This window comes from Drosophila arizonae, chromosome 2 (genome assembly GCF_054131065.1).
Source record: "Drosophila arizonae isolate 15081-1271.41 chromosome 2, UAZ_ARI_1.0, whole genome shotgun sequence".
Taxonomy (NCBI): Eukaryota; Metazoa; Arthropoda; class Insecta; order Diptera; family Drosophilidae; genus Drosophila; species Drosophila arizonae.
Window position 1 is genome coordinate 19,650,521 of NC_142922.1, and position 13,080 is coordinate 19,663,600.

At 38.9% G+C, this 13,080-nt stretch overlaps 5 protein-coding genes across 6 annotated transcripts; 2 read left to right on the forward strand and 3 right to left on the reverse strand.

Moving 5' to 3' along the window:
* Positions 1–548: 548 nt before the first annotated feature.
* On the reverse strand, positions 549–7,523 carry eIF1A (eukaryotic translation initiation factor 1A). Of its 2 annotated transcripts, none has more exons than XM_018000750.2 (3): positions 7,383–7,523; positions 7,012–7,314; positions 549–1,077 (listed from the first exon to the last, which is right to left on the reverse strand). In XM_018000750.2, the coding sequence occupies exons 2-3, from the start codon at positions 7,213–7,215 to the stop codon at positions 835–837; spliced, it is 447 nt and encodes a 148-aa protein (XP_017856239.1). In that variant the 5' UTR covers positions 7,216–7,314; positions 7,383–7,523; the 3' UTR covers positions 549–834. The 2 variants fall into 2 exon arrangements, with proteins under 2 accessions (XP_017856239.1, XP_089318368.1); XM_089462242.1 differs by having other exon boundaries at positions 7,012–7,309; positions 7,383–7,510.
* Positions 2,914–4,674, forward strand: LOC149270538 (venom peptide isomerase heavy chain). The gene has a single exon (XM_089462238.1). The coding sequence runs from the start codon at positions 3,476–3,478 to the stop codon at positions 4,454–4,456; it is 981 nt and encodes a 326-aa protein (XP_089318364.1). The 5' UTR covers positions 2,914–3,475; the 3' UTR covers positions 4,457–4,674.
* Positions 7,524–7,548: 25 nt separating the features above from the next.
* Positions 7,549–8,128, forward strand: LOC108609068 (peptidyl-prolyl cis-trans isomerase NIMA-interacting 4). Its single transcript, XM_018000751.2, has 2 exons — positions 7,549–7,688; positions 7,745–8,128. The coding sequence occupies exons 1-2, from the start codon at positions 7,613–7,615 to the stop codon at positions 8,059–8,061; spliced, it is 393 nt and encodes a 130-aa protein (XP_017856240.1). The 5' UTR covers positions 7,549–7,612; the 3' UTR covers positions 8,062–8,128.
* On the reverse strand, positions 8,062–10,547 carry GlnRS (Glutaminyl-tRNA synthetase). Its single transcript, XM_018000559.2, has one exon. It carries the CDS (start codon positions 10,481–10,483, stop codon positions 8,126–8,128), a length of 2,358 nt encoding a protein of 785 aa, XP_017856048.1. The 5' UTR covers positions 10,484–10,547; the 3' UTR covers positions 8,062–8,125.
* Positions 10,548–10,801: 254 nt separating this feature from the next.
* On the reverse strand, positions 10,802–12,992 carry LOC108609692 (sodium/potassium-transporting ATPase subunit beta-like). The gene has a single exon (XM_018001418.2). The coding sequence runs from the start codon at positions 11,800–11,802 to the stop codon at positions 10,972–10,974; it is 831 nt and encodes a 276-aa protein (XP_017856907.1). The 5' UTR covers positions 11,803–12,992; the 3' UTR covers positions 10,802–10,971.
* Between the last annotated feature and the right edge of the window lie 88 nt (positions 12,993–13,080).

The window sequence follows — 13,080 nt, forward strand, 5'->3', positions numbered from 1 at the left end:
CAAAATACAAAATAACAGAATGCATTCACAGCAAAAAGAAAACAAAGGACTTTTTAGGTATCGCCGATAGACCCTATAATAACTCTAATAAAAAACAATAATCGTAAACAATAAGACGAAGGAACTGAAATGAACAAGTTTTTAAGCGGAAAAGTGGAAAACTCTCTGGTTTCTAGTTTACCTTACTCTCTAGCTATGCAATTTTAACGTTTTTCTACATATTTTCTTTGTTGTGTTGCTTACAATCTGTAGTTAAACATCTATATATATATATATTTATGTATATATAAATGTAGCTGCTTTTTGTTTGTTTTACTTTTATTTGTTTTAAATAAGTTACTAATATCGTTTGTTTTCGTTTTTGTTTGTTTTTTAATTGAAATAATAATAAGTTGTTTGTGTTTCGCATTGTTGCATTATTTGTTTTTGTTTTTCATTTGTTTTATAAAAGTTCTACTATTTGTTTAACATCATTTCGAAATTGAACATTGCGTATGAAAACGTTAGATTTGAGTTTGGCATCCAAATTTGAAAAAAGAACTTTGAAATTTATAAAAAGGAACGCTTCATTTGTAAGGGTTTATTGCTGTTTTAATGGATTCGTTTGTGTCCTCCATATATCGATTGCCAGTTGTAACTGATCTGCTTGCTGTTTGCATGTGGGGGATGTGTGTGTATGTGTGTGTGGTTGCTGTGGGTGGCGTTGTTGATTGCTGTGGGTGGACGCTGGTGTCAGGGGAGACTTTCGGCTTTTTACAAATTTGTTTATTTTCCCTATTCTTGAACAGACTCTACAGCTTCGTCTTCAGCTGCTGCTGCTTGATTCTTTTTGGATCAGATGTTGTCTACGGAATCAGCATCGTCCTCCGAACTAATCTCATCACCGAACTCAATATCCTCATCGAAGCCATCCTCGACGAATGTGACTGTCTCATTGATGCGGACCGATTCCGGAAACTCGCCGTAAGTCTTCAGATTTCGAGCTTCATCTGGTGTGTACTTCAAAATGACATCAGCCTTTGAGTCCTGATAGTCACGCAAGCCGACCAATATTATATCGCCCTGATTGATCCAAACCTGTAATATGTACAAAATATAGACATATGATATGATATGATTTCTTCGTAATTTCATGTATTGCTCCAATAACTTCAGAAAGCCGTTGCTCTCTCAGCAAATAAGTAAAGCAAACCAAATCAATTTTGCGACTTGTAATAGATAACAGATCTGTAAATAAACTTGAACTGGAGTTCTTCTGGCTATTTCGCAATGAAACGAAATATTTCAGAGAAAAATATGAGAAAGACTCGTTTACTACTAGTATTAATTGAATGTTTTCATTCATGTTGTCTTTCTATAAAAATAATCTTGGTACATTTGGGAATTGGTTTATTGGTTTATTTGTATTTCAAAGTAATTCCATAGATTTCTCTTTATATGCTAAATTCTGCTTTTTGAACTTATTACAATTCGCTCCAATATTATCTTAGCTTTATGAACGTCTTTTAATGTAAATAATAAACATTTTGCAGAAAACAGACACCGCCTCTTTTTTTGGGTATGGCAGTTCTAAGAAGTCATTGACGTCAACGGAAGAGTGTAATCTTCTGAAATATTTGAGTATTTTAGTGATAAGTAGAATATATAGATATGATGTTGGGCAGTTACCCATTTTGGTTGAGGGCAATTAGTCAACCTAATTTGATAACTGACCTGCAGGTATTTACACCTGAAACGTGATTGCCATTCATAAACTCACTTCGCCAGGTACTTTCTGTCATAGTATTTTTACTACTCACAAAAATAAGCGAGCAATGCTCCTAAATGCAATAAATACCAAATAAATGCATAAATATGACACATATATACATGAATCGAGTCATTGATAAGAGATATTGAAGGAATGAAATATGATTTGATAGCGAATTCGGCTTAAATGTCCATTAAGAGAAACCAATGCTTCGCCAATTACGTTATCGTTTAAAATAAACATAGGGCCGATTGAACTTTGGAGCCTTAATCATAAGCAAGGCGGAACGTGTGAGCGCAGCCGTGTGGCACTAGCTTCAACCCAAATCTAATATGAATGTTTCCACATAATTTCGTACAGCCATACATCATGCGATAAAAGACACAGTGCACCTCCAGCAGGTAGTTAGATAAAAGAAGCGTGACTAAAGCACTATATAATTGGCATATTACCCAAGGGCGCGAGCTTGTTAAGTGAGCCAAAGATAAGCGACCGATCGAAATACCAGACGCATGCGTTTGGGAATCACCCGACGACATCGACATGGACGACGACATCCACGACGACGACGACACCGACTAGCAACGATCCATGAGCTCATTACTGATTACATTGCCCATCGTACTGCTCATGTGCAGGCAGGGGGCAGCTATGCCCACATCAGATGGGTCCACATCGTCATCATATCGGCATTTGAGGCAGCAGGTGCCATTCTTGCGATATGAACAATTCACTATAAATACTATCTGAGAGTGCTACGTATCTATATGACCGTAGTCTATTTCTTCGTAAGATTATTGAACTTGAGAGTTCCTAAGATTCATCACTGAAAAAAGTCGGTGAGCAAGAAGTGAATATTTACGCTACTAGCAAATATAATCAATGTATGTATATTGAATACGAAAAATTATTATTATGCATTAGTTCTTTTCGAACCTTAAAAGGCGCTTCTATAAGAATGAATCATATTGCGGCATACGAAAAGACGTTTATCAAATTGAATAACATTGCGGATTTCTCTTCAGAGATCTATTCTGTACTGCCAAAATGCAGTTATTTGATATATTTACCATATCATCACGGCAGAGACTGTGGGCTCTTTAATATAGGATCTTTAAATTTGCTACCAAATTTAGAGTTTTGACTTAAATACCCCTGTGCATGATAATTACATATATTAAACAGTCTAAGGGCAATTCATGAACCACAAGCAAATTCCTTATCATTTCTGATAACGACGCCATAGACAATTCCCTAATCAGACACTCTCTTTTGCGGAACAGCCAGTGATATTAGTCTCTCTGGTGTTACTCTCTCCCTCTCTCTCTCTCTCTCCTTCGCTGTTAGATAAGCGATTGGCTATAAGTAAGGCGAAATTATACGAAGCAAAAGTAAACTAAAATCAACCATCGATCAGTGAACAAGCAGAAGCAAACGGCAGAACACGGCCGCTGAAAAGTGAATTCCATGCAATACTTAAAGGAAATACAAGTGAAGTGTTATCGGCACGCCAAAACAAGGGCGAAGAGCTAAAATTGAATAAACATATTAAGCAACTGCAAAAAACCAAATACAGAAAAACATACCAACAGCAGGAATAATTGACCATATCTGACTCACCACACACGCTAAAGAAATTCACCAGTTCGCGTTTAAAATCGCGTCAAAATTTCGTTTAGTACAAGCATAAATCCGTGCGGGGCGTGCAACCAGAGCGAGGACATCATGCTGTTATCCTACCGATACATCTACACATTTCTAATGACTACCATAGCCAGCATAATGGTTGTGCTCAGTTCAGCCCCGCACATGCAGCTGCCGGCACGGAAATGCAGCGGACCCGGACACACAATGGCATTGAATCTGGCAACTTACGGCCTGTTGGAGAATCGTATCACCACACTGGATGCGCCGATGCAGACGCACTGGACCAAAAAGTTTTTGGCTAAGCGCGAAGCGACTCCGCATTCGGCGCCCTACGTGGTCAGCATTCAGATGATGACACCAGACCAGGGCCTGGTCCACTATTGTGCCGGTACCATCATCAACGAACATTGGATACTGACTGCAGCACATTGCCTCAGCTCGCCACAGGCAGTGGCCAGTTCGGTGATTGTGGCCGGCAGTCACGACATTCACAATCGCCGCGGCGAGGCGGGCGAAGTCCAGCAGCGCAACATCGACTACTATGTGCGACATGAGCTCTATCTGGGTGGCGTGAATCCCTACGACATTGCGCTTATCTATACCAAGAAGCCGTTCGTCTTCGATGAGTACGTCCAAGCTGCAACGCTGCCAGAGCAGGACGCCAGGCCGGAAGGCTACGGCACACTGTACGGCTGGGGCAACGTTTCAATGACCTCCGTGCCCGACTATCCGCACAAGCTGCAGGTGGCCAACATGCCCATATTGGATATGCAGCTATGTGAGGACATCCTTGCACGATCCGGCCTGCAGCTGCACGAGACAAATCTTTGCACCGGCCCACTGAGCGGTGGCGTTAGCATCTGCACCGCCGACTCTGGCGGTCCACTCATGCAGGAATGCTGTGAGCCGCACTTAGAACAGAGCAACGTTATCATTGGCATCGTCTCCTGGGGTCGACTGCCTTGTGGCCAGAAGAACGCGCCCTCCGTCTTTGTGCGCGTCTCTGCGTTCACAGATTGGATCAATCAGATTATCAACTCAGCCACTCTATTAATGTAAATATGTTACTCAACACTTGGATCGCAGCTCGAATGTTAAAAAAAAAATGTATAAAAAGTACCTCAAATAGTTAAAAAAAAAAAAAACCTAGCAGTTAATCTCAGTAGTCAAATAAGTTAAAAAAAAAAATCATTATATACTGCCCGTAATCTAAGCCATATAAAGTTAAGTCGCAAAAAATGTTCCTAATAAAAAGCAAAAAAAGTATTATAATCAAATTGAGCAAACATTTTTTATTTGAAAGAAAAAGAGAGAAAAATTTCTTGATTGTGAAATTAACTGTAATTTTATGTTTCCAGGTGCCTGGTAGATAAGTTTATACAACCAGCGCAGAGCACTTTGACTAGAATGCGGGGCCTGGCGCCTCAAAGCTTTGCATTAGTCACGCGAAATACAGTAGATTAGTAATGGAAAATTGCTGGTCCCACGTCTGGTAATCAGTTAAGTGCGACGAACTTACATATCGTTGACATGCTTTATGCAGATAAATCTCAAGATTAATATCACCCCAAGTGATCAGCTGCTGACTATACGTGTGATAGCCTGATTGCGTATTAGTGTTATACTGTTACCCTATGCATACTGAAGAGTGCGGTTAGGTGGATTTCTATGATTTTGTTTGATTTATTTGTATCTTTTAATATGAGTAATAATAACCATTCAAAGGTATTGATGGTCAAATATTAAAAAGGCGTAAAATGATTTTTAAAAATCATAATCTATGGAACTGACCGATAAGGAATAATAAAGCTCTATAGCATAACTAGAGCATTTAATATTTTTTTAATTTTGGATCTTGGACTTTATACATGGACATGACATCGTTGACTGATATTTTAATCGTTTATTGAGTAGCACATTTTCAATTCAAATTATCTTGATTTATTGGGCGATATGTAATTTCATCATATCGATTGTGAGCTTACCTAATGCTAACACGAATGTGGTCTGCAATTTTCATTTTGATATTACAATCAAGTGAAGCCTAAAGCCAAAGTATAGACATCAAGTGTGAAGAGAGCCAGTGACGATTCCTAAACTTATATAGTTAGTTAGTTATTTAGTAGCACGTACTATCAAAATTCTTTTAGACATGGCAGCAATCTCAGCTAAGAACTAGCGATTAGATTGCCTCACACGGTTTAGCAAATAATTAGTTGCTACGTGATTTATAGATCATTATTATGTGAGTTTCCCAGTCGAATTGCGCCTGGCGCCATTATTTAAATTGACTTAACTGGTAAGTCATTATGAGACAACAAATGAACCGTTGATAAGGCATAACCAATTTATAGTCCTTTACATAATATAATATATGATTTATTGCGGCGTCCACCTAATACAATTCCTGCTTTATGTCTTGATTATCTTATCTTCGATGGATTCCATTCGATTATAATGAAAATAATCGATTTGGATTTCCGTATCCACTTTGTATATACCACTCTTATACAGAATAGAAAATTGTAAAATTTACTCAATTTCTGTCCTTTCAATTTAAATGCGTTTTACTTTAACATGTGCTGGACAAAGTTCATTGCGTATCTGCATAATATACAGGAATCTATATATATTGTTATCTTTTAATTATCTACGACATGGTATGTTGTGGTCTCCAAAGGTTTACCAATAGTTTCTTGTGTAAATTAATTAAATTGAGTCCACTTTTCCCCTGATAAGTATCATTTTCTATTTATGACGTAGCTAGTTATCTATATAACTACGTAGGAGCAATTAATTATTTATGGGTCCTCTTTATTTGCCGTACGGGTAAGTACCCAAAACTCTCGAGGAAATCAATACCAATGAATTAAATTTAAAATGCTGATTAATCTACTGTAATATTCGAAACATAATTATTTCAAATTTATATACATTAAAATACAGTTGGATATATATCCATATAAAATACATTTTTATAGAAAATTCCATGAATAATCTCTAAAAATCCACATTGCTAACCAAAGAATTTTATTGAATAATTGTAGATCTAAACCAATCTTACTCGAAAAAAAAACCAACTGTATAAATAATATGAAAGCAATAATTTTCAATAAACATGTACAGCAGTTTTTCTTGATATCATTATTAAACATTACCTTCTTTTCAAAAGATTATTTAAATAAATCAAAATAAGACATTTTATGCAAATGCAACGACGATAGATTTTTATAATGGACATATGTTCTTACATACATTCATACATGCGTACATATGTATATTTGTAAGTTCAATGAGTTTTGCTTTGTTCGCATTTTCTGAAGGCCGTTTGTCAGATTGGCAAAGCGCAACGAAATATTTATAGATTTACCAAACAATTGACCAGCTGAGATTCAGAAATTAATAACCCATAAAATGGGATATTGTTTACAAGTTCGATAAACTTAAAATGTCATTATAGTTATGCTGGCATATGTCACACATACATATTCATATTCATGCATACAAAATATATACATTCACATATGAATACATTTGCAAACAGTGCACGCAGCAAACGTTCATGCATCAAAAGAAGCACGCATACATTCAAACACCCACACACACACACTTACCTTCTTACGAAGTTTCCCCCGAATATGACACAGACGTTTGACGCCATCAAAGCACATTGCCTCCAAGCGACCATTGCCCAGCATTTTGGTCACCTGTGCGTATTCCTGTTGATCCTCTTTAAAGATCAACTCGCGTTTTTCGAACTCGTTTTCGTTCTTTCCACGACGACGATTTTTGCCACCTTTTCCTTTATTCTTGGGCATTTTGCAGCGTTGCTGGTTTAACTAGTGTCTCTTGTCTGGGGTGTTGCGCTACGCTCTCGACGTGCTTGATGATATTTAATTGATTTATCACAAACTGCACTACAAATTAAAAGTTATTAGATCATATTATATTCAATTTTCACTTCAAATTATTTGACAAAACTTACAATTTTGCCAAAGAAATGTGACAAATTTTGCCTCGCTAAAGTGAAAAGGAGTGAGACAATTTAGAGATGTTGATATTATAGCTATTTATCGATAGTTCTTGCGATATATTTGAATTTTCGAGTGACCCTATCACAGAAATTATATTCAACCATCTGAAAAGTGGCAACACATGCGCTTGACAACACAGTGGCAAGTGTAAAATCAGTTGTGAGTGGGTGATAAATCTAAAATGCCACCTAAAAAGGATACGAAAGGTGGAAAGGATAACGCAAAAGGTGGCAAGAAACCAGCTGCTGAGGATAAAGGTATACATTGGATGCGCTAGTGATGATCGATCCATATTCAGTTAAATGATTTGCAGGTGCCGGCAAAGAAAAGAAAGGCGGCAATGCGGTGAAGGTGCGACACATTCTCTGTGAGAAGCAGGGCAAGATTATGGAGGCAATGGAAAAGTTAAAAGCTGGTCAGAAATTTCCTGAAGTGGCAGCAGCCTACAGTGAAGACAAAGCACGCCAGGGTGGCGACTTAGGCTGGCAAATACGCGGAGCAATGGTTGGCCCCTTCCAGGACGCAGCTTTCGCTCTGCCGATATCCACGGTCAACAGTCCCGTTTACACAGATCCACCGATAAAGACGAAATTTGGCTATCACATAATCATGGTCGAGGGAAAGAAATAGTGATTTTACAAATCTTATTTATTGTGAGCATATTTCTTTTTTTTATAAAAACAAAAAATCAAGTTTACTTCTTGCCCGAATCCTCTTTGAGTCCTACGGTGCGATTGAACACAATACGGTTGCCAGATGTGTCCGGATCCACTGAGAAGAAACCAATGCGTTCAAATTGGAACTTATCATACACCTTTACATCGCTAAGCGACTTATCAGAGTACGCGTTGAGGACGGCCATGGAGTTGTCGTTAATATCGCTGAGAAATCCGCCAGGCACTTCATTTGTATCCTCGGGATTCTTGTGCTTGAACAGCTGCTCATATAAGCGTACCTCCAGCTCAATCGGCTGGGAAACCCATTGTACAAATGCCTTCGGCTTCTCGGCCTGTTCGGCAGATTCGCTTTTGCAAACGAGCTCCATAACTTCGCCCGTGGCAGGATCACGGATAATTTCTTGTATGCTGATAACCAAACCTGCATGGCGTAAACCAACAGATTGCTGTGGGGACAAGCGTCGATAGCCCTTTTCTGGCTCCAATTTAAAGTCGCTGCGCTCAATGTAGATAACACGATCCAGGGTAATCTTGTGCGAACCAAGTGCTGGATTCTGCGGGAAGTTAGGAACTTCTAATTCCATTGGCCCCGCGTGGGGGTAGTTGCTGATGGTTACTTTCAGTGGTTGTAAAACGATCAGACGTCGTGGCGCGGTCAAGTTAAGTACATCCCTGACGGCGGCTTCAAGCATGGAGGGATCCACAGATATTTGTGCACCCGTCACGCCCATTTGGGCGCAGAAATTATTTATGGCCTCCGCGGGGTAGCCACGTCGCCGCAAAGCCGTCAATGTAAATAGACGTGGATCATCCCAATCGTTCACAATACCTTCGGTAATGAGTTTGGCGATTTTTCTCTTAGATACGAGAGCATAGTTCATGTTCAGGCGTCCATATTCCCACTGGACGGGACAGTAGATGTTGAGAGCATTGCAGAGCCAATAGTAAGAGGATCGACGCGACTGAAACTCCTTGGTGCAGAGGGAATGGGTGATATCCTCGATCGAATCGCAGAGGCAGTGCGTGTAGTCGTAGGTCGGATAAATGCACCAGTTAGATCCAGTGCGATGATGAGGGATAAACTTGATTCGATACGCAACGGGATCTTGTTTACCTTCCTCAAGCGTTAGCTTGAGGCGCAGTGTGGCAGCACCCTCATCAATTTTGCCACGCTTCATGTCCTCAAACAGTTGCAGCGATTCTTCAATAGGTCGCTCGCGCCAGGGACTCGGGGGCGGATTGAAACCTTTTAGCTCCTCCGCTTTCTGGTGACACACATAGGCCAAGTTCTTATTTATCAGTACAACTGCCCATTCATATAGCTGCTGAAAGTTGTCCGATGAGTATGTTATCTTGTATGGTGTGTAGCCGAGCCACTCAACCATGTCGCGAATCCCAACAAAAAACTTCTCCTCCTCTTTCTCGGGGTTGGTGTCGTCGTATCGCAGATAGCAGACGCCGTTGTGGGCAGCTGCGTAGCCAAAATTGATGTTGATGGCCTTGGCATGGCCAATATGCAGAATGCCATTTGGTTCAGGTGGGAAACGTGTTTGAACCCTACCACCTGTGCGCTTCAAATGATCGCGCAGTAGCTGCTCCGTATGCTCGGTGACCACATAACCATCGGTCTTAAAGTTCTCCCCTGGTGCATGGAAATGCACCTTAGTCTTCATTAGCTCTGCAATGGTATTGGCACCATCGTTATCTGGTGGAGATGCTGACGATGTGGATGCCTTGGCATCGGTCTTGGCGTTGGTTGTGGTTTGATTTGCCTTGGCTTTAGGTTGCTTTTCGTTCTGCTTGGGCAATGGGATTAGATCAGCCTCAGTTTTGGGGCCAAGTAAATCGAATATCTCAACATCGATGGCTGCTTTCAAGGACTTTGCATCTGCCCACTTCAATTCATTGCGGACCTCCTGCATAATCTTAAATGAGTTAAAGTGATAGCGCTGTTCCAGTAATATTTCCTTGTAGGTGCCCTTAACTTTCTTCTGTACAACTCGTTCGATCTCCTCAGGCGAGACTACAACGCCAACACCGCATTCTCGATCAAGTTCGGCCACATCGACAGTTGCGTTTTTCTTCTGTCCACATTTTAGCAAGTACTCCAGTGCAGCGTCAACACGTTGCGTGTTGTCCAGCTTGCGCTCCGTAATGTACCGCACCAAAAGTGGCAAATGTGCCGCTATTTGCGGTTTCAGTTTGGTTGCCATGTGGTAGAGCAACATGCCAACACCATCGCTCAGCGGTTTTTTTGTTTCAGCAAGGGCTAGTTGCAAATTTCGTGTCACATTGGCGTTCTTAAGCGTCTCCTTAGCTTTCTGTTCGCTCATACCGAGCTCCTGAAACTTGATAATCAAATCCTCTCCGGCCATATCTTAAGGCTTTCGACACATATGATGAAATGGACAAATAGTGATGGCAAATGAATTAGAGATGAAGGATAGGTTATACTAATTTATTCATACCAAAGAAAATTATCGATAGTACTTAAATAATTTGTGAAACGTTTCAAACTGTTGCAGTTGCAATAGATATTTTTTGTTTTGTTTTTTTTTTTTTTTTTTTTTTTTTTTTTTTTTTTTTTTTAATATTGACAGTAACTATTGCATAATATAGAAAGTAAGGCTTTATCTCCTTAAATTACAATTACTATTATGGAACTGCATTAGATATAAAGCTACAAGGGTAAATTTTAAAATGAGTCCATGTTCTAGGTAGAAAGATCTTTTATTGAAATGTTATCATAATTTAGTGGATATTTCAATTTTATTTACATATGTATATACTCTAGCTTGCTATGCATGCACCATTGACTTTTGAAGATCGGATGTTTGTAAAATTCGTAATAAATCTCTTTTGATTACTTGACATGCATAATCAGATAAAACTTGACATGACCATGGCCAGAGTGTTTTTCAGCAATATCAATATTTTTTGCCCAAACTTTACAAGTAACACGAACCTCTTCATTGGGTGGTATATTCTTCATTTGTACGGCAACAACGCGATCGAGATACGTTAAATCGTTTGATGCATCAAAATATGGATATGGAATAAAATGGAAATCCATTTTCTTGGTCGCCTCGCATGTCAACCAGATCTTGTTACCACCAGGGTATTTTTTAACGGTCTCTTCCAATATGGCAGGTTTATGTTTCGGCAGGCTTTCGACATCGTCATAAGTTTCGGCAGTGAATCCATATACTTTATTGATCTTGATAATTACGCATGGAGACTTTTCTTGATATCCCCATAATTTGTCTTTATTACACTCAACAAATTTTTGTGGACCGAATGTATCGAATTTGTATAGAACATTATCTATCTGGTCTGCATAGAAATATAGGTCTTCTAGAATGTTTGGGTTGAACCTAATGGTACCGGGCTTGGGAAATCTAGATATACCAGGAGCCCCTTTTAGAATTTGAGGCGAAAGTTTACCTTTATAAAAGCTATAGTAGAAAATTGTAATCATAATAACCAAGATCAAAAAAATAAAAAGGTATAGCAATAGATAGAAGTAAATGATTCTTGCCCATCCCCATGCGGTCCGTCCGAAAAGTCTATGGTGCTCCAAGTCGAGTACACTCTTAGACCAGGGCATTTGATATTTTTTTCGCTGAGTTTCCAAATGTCGAAACCGTTTCCGAACCTCGTAGTTCCCTGCGGGAACTACAAAATCCACTGGCATAGTGTGATTTTTTCTTTAAATATTAGATTTTAAAAACTAAACAAAAAATAGTCCCTGATTATCGTATTTTGTTTTGGATTTTTTTTTCTGTATCATTCCGAATCGAAAATTTTCTGTATACTGAGACTTAGAATACATATATCATGGCATCTCTGATTAGCACGATTAAACTAATAATTACTGTCCAAATCTTCGTAATCTGAATCGACTTCTTGGGGGATTTCAACACCGTCTACACGAATCACAAGAAGTACCGATGCAAATTTAAGTGGTATATTTTTTGCAAATGCCGAACATTTTAAAATAACATCCTGATTCAAAGGAATATTAGAAACTTGAATTCCAACGAGACGACGATATTCTGGAAAGTCATTGATTCTCTCCATTGTCAAGTTCTCAGAGGGGCTTTTAAGAAATGTCGTTTGTTCCGGAAGCATACAATCAGAATCAAAATATCTGCGTGGCACATAGCGCAATTCGGCTGTGGTTTTATTACGCAAGAACGAGCAGCCGACCCAAATGCGATTAAAACGCATTCCCAGTGGCAATGTCATCAAATGGGTCATTAAGTCATTTGGCGCCTTATCGGGCAAAGATATTGGGCTGCAATATGTGTCGGGCCTAAAATTAACTGCATAATTCAGTTTTAATATGATACATGGCTGACCCGTACTATATCCCCAGTTATCATCTAAATTACATTCTCTTAGGTGGTTACTTCCAGTGAGGCCATATGGCTTTGTAAATTTATACAATTGTTCTATATATGGTGCAGTTTCTTTTTGTTGATCTGAATTGTATCTAATGATTTTCCTGTCCCCCACATAAACTCCGGGAACAGATGATAAGCTCGCAGCTTTTGGTATTAACGGTCGGTCTTTAGGTACGCGAAAGTAGAATACAATTAGAATGTTACAAATTAAAAGAATTCCAATACATATATATAGAGCCAAATAAAATCCAATTATCTTAAGCAATCCAATTATAGTATGCTTAGGCCGAATAACAAGAGTTCGTCTATCCTTATAGAGCAGCTTTTCTTTTTTTCGCTCCTCAACACACCGTCGTCTCATATGCAATGCGTACGGCCCTTTGAGGTTTATTAATTCGTTCGGCATTTTTCGGTAATTCTTTGAGTTGATTGCTTGTAAGATATTATGTTTGCTATATAAATATTTTTTTGTGATTAATTGCGTAGACTACTTTGATTCATAGTAAGAAAATCTTTAAAGTTTAATAAAACAAATCTAATTATTGAAATTTTTACTTCAATGTAAA

What these genes read in the sequence shown, in the direction of transcription:
- LOC108609068 (XM_018000751.2), top strand. Translation starts at nt 7,613, where the DNA reads ATGCCACCTAAAAAGGATACGAAAGGTGGAAAGGATAACGCAAAAGGT. An exon ending in ACCAGCTGCTGAGGATAAAG is followed by an intron (nt 7,689 to 7,744) that starts GTATACATTGGA and finishes AATGATTTGCAG; the next exon opens with GTGCCGGCAAAGAAAAGAAA.
- LOC149270538 (XM_089462238.1), top strand. Translation starts at nt 3,476, where the DNA reads ATGCTGTTATCCTACCGATACATCTACACATTTCTAATGACTACCATA.
- GlnRS (XM_018000559.2), bottom strand. Translation starts at nt 10,483, where the DNA reads ATGGCCGGAGAGGATTTGATTATCAAGTTTCAGGAGCTCGGTATGAGC.
- eIF1A (XM_018000750.2), bottom strand. Translation starts at nt 7,215, where the DNA reads ATGCCCAAGAATAAAGGAAAAGGTGGCAAAAATCGTCGTCGTGGAAAG. An exon ending in GGGGGAAACTTCGTAAGAAG is followed by an intron (nt 1,078 to 7,011) that starts GTAAGTGTGTGT and finishes TACATATTACAG; the next exon opens with GTTTGGATCAATCAGGGCGA.
- LOC108609692 (XM_018001418.2), bottom strand. Translation starts at nt 11,802, where the DNA reads ATGCCAGTGGATTTTGTAGTTCCCGCAGGGAACTACGAGGTTCGGAAA.